This window comes from Gavialis gangeticus, unplaced genomic scaffold (assembly GCF_001723915.1).
Source record: "Gavialis gangeticus isolate Ggan-Ray unplaced genomic scaffold, GavGan_comp1, whole genome shotgun sequence".
In the NCBI taxonomy this organism is placed as follows: Eukaryota; Metazoa; Chordata; order Crocodylia; family Gavialidae; genus Gavialis; species Gavialis gangeticus.
Window position 1 is genome coordinate 46,900,834 of NW_017729000.1, and position 3,558 is coordinate 46,904,391.

Genomic DNA, 3,558 nt, shown 5'->3' on the forward strand with positions numbered 1-3,558 from the left:
GGGGGGGGGGGGGGGTTTGACGCACACGCACGCATGGTTCCCTTTAGTATTTTTGGTACCAGGGGGAGGGTGTTGGAGTGTTCTCTGGCTTTTGTGAGGACCAGCCTGGTATTGCACTACCTCTAGACCCTGTGTTCATTCCCTTTAGGCAGTTGCAGTTGCTCCCCCTGTTTTTTTTTTGTTTTTTTTGTTTTTTTTTTTAATTTGCCTGACATGAGCCATGCACTTTATAATTACATTCAGTTTTGGCTGCATTTAATCAGCTTCATAGTTGTTTTCTGTTGCTGAGTACATGCTTTTAGCAGCAGTTCAAAGATAGACAATGTACTCAGTGAGGTTTCCTCATACGTGAATGTAAGCTTGAGAGAGACCCCCCCATGCTGACTAGAGGGAAAAACTCATCTTTTATTTAAGTAAATATGGTAGTTTAAGTGGGTGAGAGTTAAATCTTGGAGACTGTGGTAAATGTCTGACTTTCTTTTTTTACTTTAGGTTTATCCTTCAGTCAAAGGGAATGATTCACACTCAGCTCTTAGAAAAACAGAGAACAGCAGAAGAGAAAATTAAGGAATTAGAGGTAAGCTTTAAATGAATGAAGGTGATGGCAGTGGAACCTTCAAAAAAATCTCAATGTGGTAGTCTTTGTCTTTTGTGTAATTTTATTTAATACTTTTTATCTTAAAGGATAATAATATATTAGAACTCTTATTCACCTGAAATGCAGTGAGGTAGAATGGACCAAGTCTTAGGAACACCCTGGATGTAATTAATGATTTAGTCATTTTATATCGTTTGAGTGATACGATAAATATATGGGAAATATGCAGTAGTTTCATTTGATTAACATCCTTTGCCAGTGCAAATTTGCTGAAACAAGAACTTTTATCCACTGCATCTTGACAAACATCTAGTGGTTACAAACAAGTGTCACTGTATCTGCTCTTGGCCTTGCTTAAACTTGTTAATTCCACTGTTTCAGAAAGATTAATGCTATAAATGTGGTGGTGTTTCTTGTTTTATTAATGCTTATAACATCTAAATAATTATTAGCATTTTGACTGAAGATTTTTTTTAAACTAGGAATGTGTTTGACCAATCTGATGCATTAGTATAAGCTTTGGAGAGGCAAAGCTATTGAAGAAAGTGGAGGACTTGATTGTATATGCAAAAGCATTGTGTTTTCAAATACTTTACATAGTTTTACTCTGATAAGAAGCACTATGGGGTTCCCAGTTTATTGATTCTCAGTGACACCAGATTAATTCTACCCTGGGGTGATTTAAAAAAAAATGTTTTGTTTTTATTTTTATTTTTTTTACAGTTGCTAGCCCTGAAAAGTCAATTCAGTTTGTTCTTCTGATTCCAGGCTAAATTTTATCTTTTGGATCACTCTCTTTAAAGAATCCATGATCAAAGCTTAGTTAATGATTCTCTTGAAGTAGAAGGCAGAATAGAATCAAATTCATTTTATTGAACATCTGTCTTGGTTGTTGGGCCAGATTTTTTTTTCAGTGATAAGCCACACTAAGTCCCAGCATGCCCTGGAGTAGAAATGGTCCTTCAGTCTTGGAAATCAGGTTCTCAGATAGCATGCAGTAAAATATTTGACCAGGATTCTGAGTGGGAACTGATCTGAGGTGTAATAATATGCTGGTTGGGGATATTTTTTTGGAGTAGAGGTCCATTGTAGAGTCTGAGCACTTAATGGTGTGAAAGTCTTTTTTGGCATTTCAAAAAGAAGTTTAGAGAAAAACAGAGAGAGAGTGTGAGTAGAAAAACTTTCATTCTCCATTTCCTTTCTTCCTAATCAGGATTTTTTCAAGTTAGACACTTGGAAGTAATATATTCTTTAAGCTGGTGAGGTGTTTAACCTTAACTTCACCATGACAAGACCCTGATGGGGGGAATATGTTCTCCCTAGAACAGCTTCTTAATAATAGTAGATCCTAGCCTGAGGAAAATTCGCTTAACTTCTGAGATTTATTTCTAACTGTGTTAATTTTGAAGGAGAGGAACCAAATACCTATATCTAGGGGCAGACGTGTTAATGATGTGATGAGGCAAGCTAACATTTTATTTTACCCTTTTGGAACTTAGCAAATAGTGCATGTTGGATTTGATCAAGCTGAAACTGAGCAGATGTATTGCCAATAGATCCAGAGAGGTGCTCCTCCCCCTCTATTTGGCATTAGTGAGGCCACAGTTGGAGTACTGCGTCCAGTTCTAGGCACCACACTTCAGGAAGGATGTGGACAAGCTTGGAAGGGTGCAGAGAAGGGCCACCTGCATGATCAAGGGCCTGGGGGACAGGCCTTATAAGGAGAGACTTTGGGACCCGAGTTAGTTCAGTATGAGTAGAAGAAGGCTGAGGGGTGACTTGATAGCTGCCTACAAATATGTCAAGGGAGAGCACCAGGATCTGGGTGCAACATTTCAGAAAAGCCCCCCCTGGGAGGAAGAGGACCAATGGGCACAAGTTAGCTGGGGAAAAGTTTAGGCTAGACAAATGGGTAACCAAAATCTGGAACACATTCCAGCAGAGGTTGTGCAGTCACCATCTCTGGCGGTGTTCAAGAGGAGGCTGGACAAGCGCTTCGTTGAGTTCATTTGAGCCCGTTACCCCCTGCCCATGGCAGGGGACTGAACTTGATGGATCTTACAGGTCCCTTCTGGTCCTTCTTTCTATGATTCTATATATGTACAGTTTTAAAGCAATTGGGAAGCCTACCAGTGCCTTAATCATTATAATAAAATAAATTCTAAATGCCTATATATTTTGGCTCTTGTTTTTTATTTTTTTTTAAATCGTGGAAAATCAGAGCCCCCTTGCTCCCTTCACTCATTGGGCTGTGGGTCCAGCTGTGGCTGTGTCCCCCCCCTGCTACTTTGTGGCACTGAACAGCCCTGATATGCTGGTACCCTGCCCCTGCCATTGCCTGTCACTCCCAAGCCACAGCCCCAGTCAGCCCTTCTCATGCTTCTCATTCCCAGCCCACAGTCTCCCGGCCCTGGTGACATCTCTGACTCCCAACCCACTGCCCTCCACCAGGCCTTAGCCCTCCAGTTCATGAAGAAGTGGGGTGGGCGTGTGGGGAATGGGATATGAGCACAAGCAACGTGGGGGGACTCCCCCAACCTGTTGGGGAGAGAGACACATGCCTTCCCCATCCCACCCCCAGGTTTCTGCACCTACAAGATGTAGGGGGCATGGGGCTGCAGCCTGGCTGGACCAGCTCTGGGCAGGAGCTGCCACCATGGCCCAGCGGGTAGGACCCAGTGCAGGTTGCAGTGCTGCACCCCCATGGCCGCCAAGGTGAGGCATGGTGGCCACACCATGGAATTGTGCCCCGTGTTGCTGCTGCTGGGCAAGCAGGGGATGTCTCACCTTGGTGGCCATGGCGGCAAGGCACTTCCTTCTGCACCAGGTCCCACCTATGGGCCATGGAGGTGACTCCTGCCTGAAGCTGTTCTGGTCTGGCTGCAGCCTGGGCACAGGAATTTGGAGGGGCACATGCCCTCTCCCCACCCCCCTGACACATCACCTGTGCCCCCCCCCCG

General features: G+C 43.8%; 1 protein-coding gene across 1 annotated transcript in view; it reads left to right on the plus strand.

The window, feature by feature from the left end:
• Positions 1 to 3,558, plus strand: part of PFDN1 (prefoldin subunit 1) — a 64,759-nt gene that overhangs the window by 35,376 nt on the left and 25,825 nt on the right. Inside the window, exon 3 of the mRNA XM_019506596.1 lies at positions 493 to 577. Within this exon, the coding sequence (XP_019362141.1) occupies positions 493 to 577 (85 nt within the window). The remainder of the gene's footprint in view (positions 1 to 492; positions 578 to 3,558) is intronic.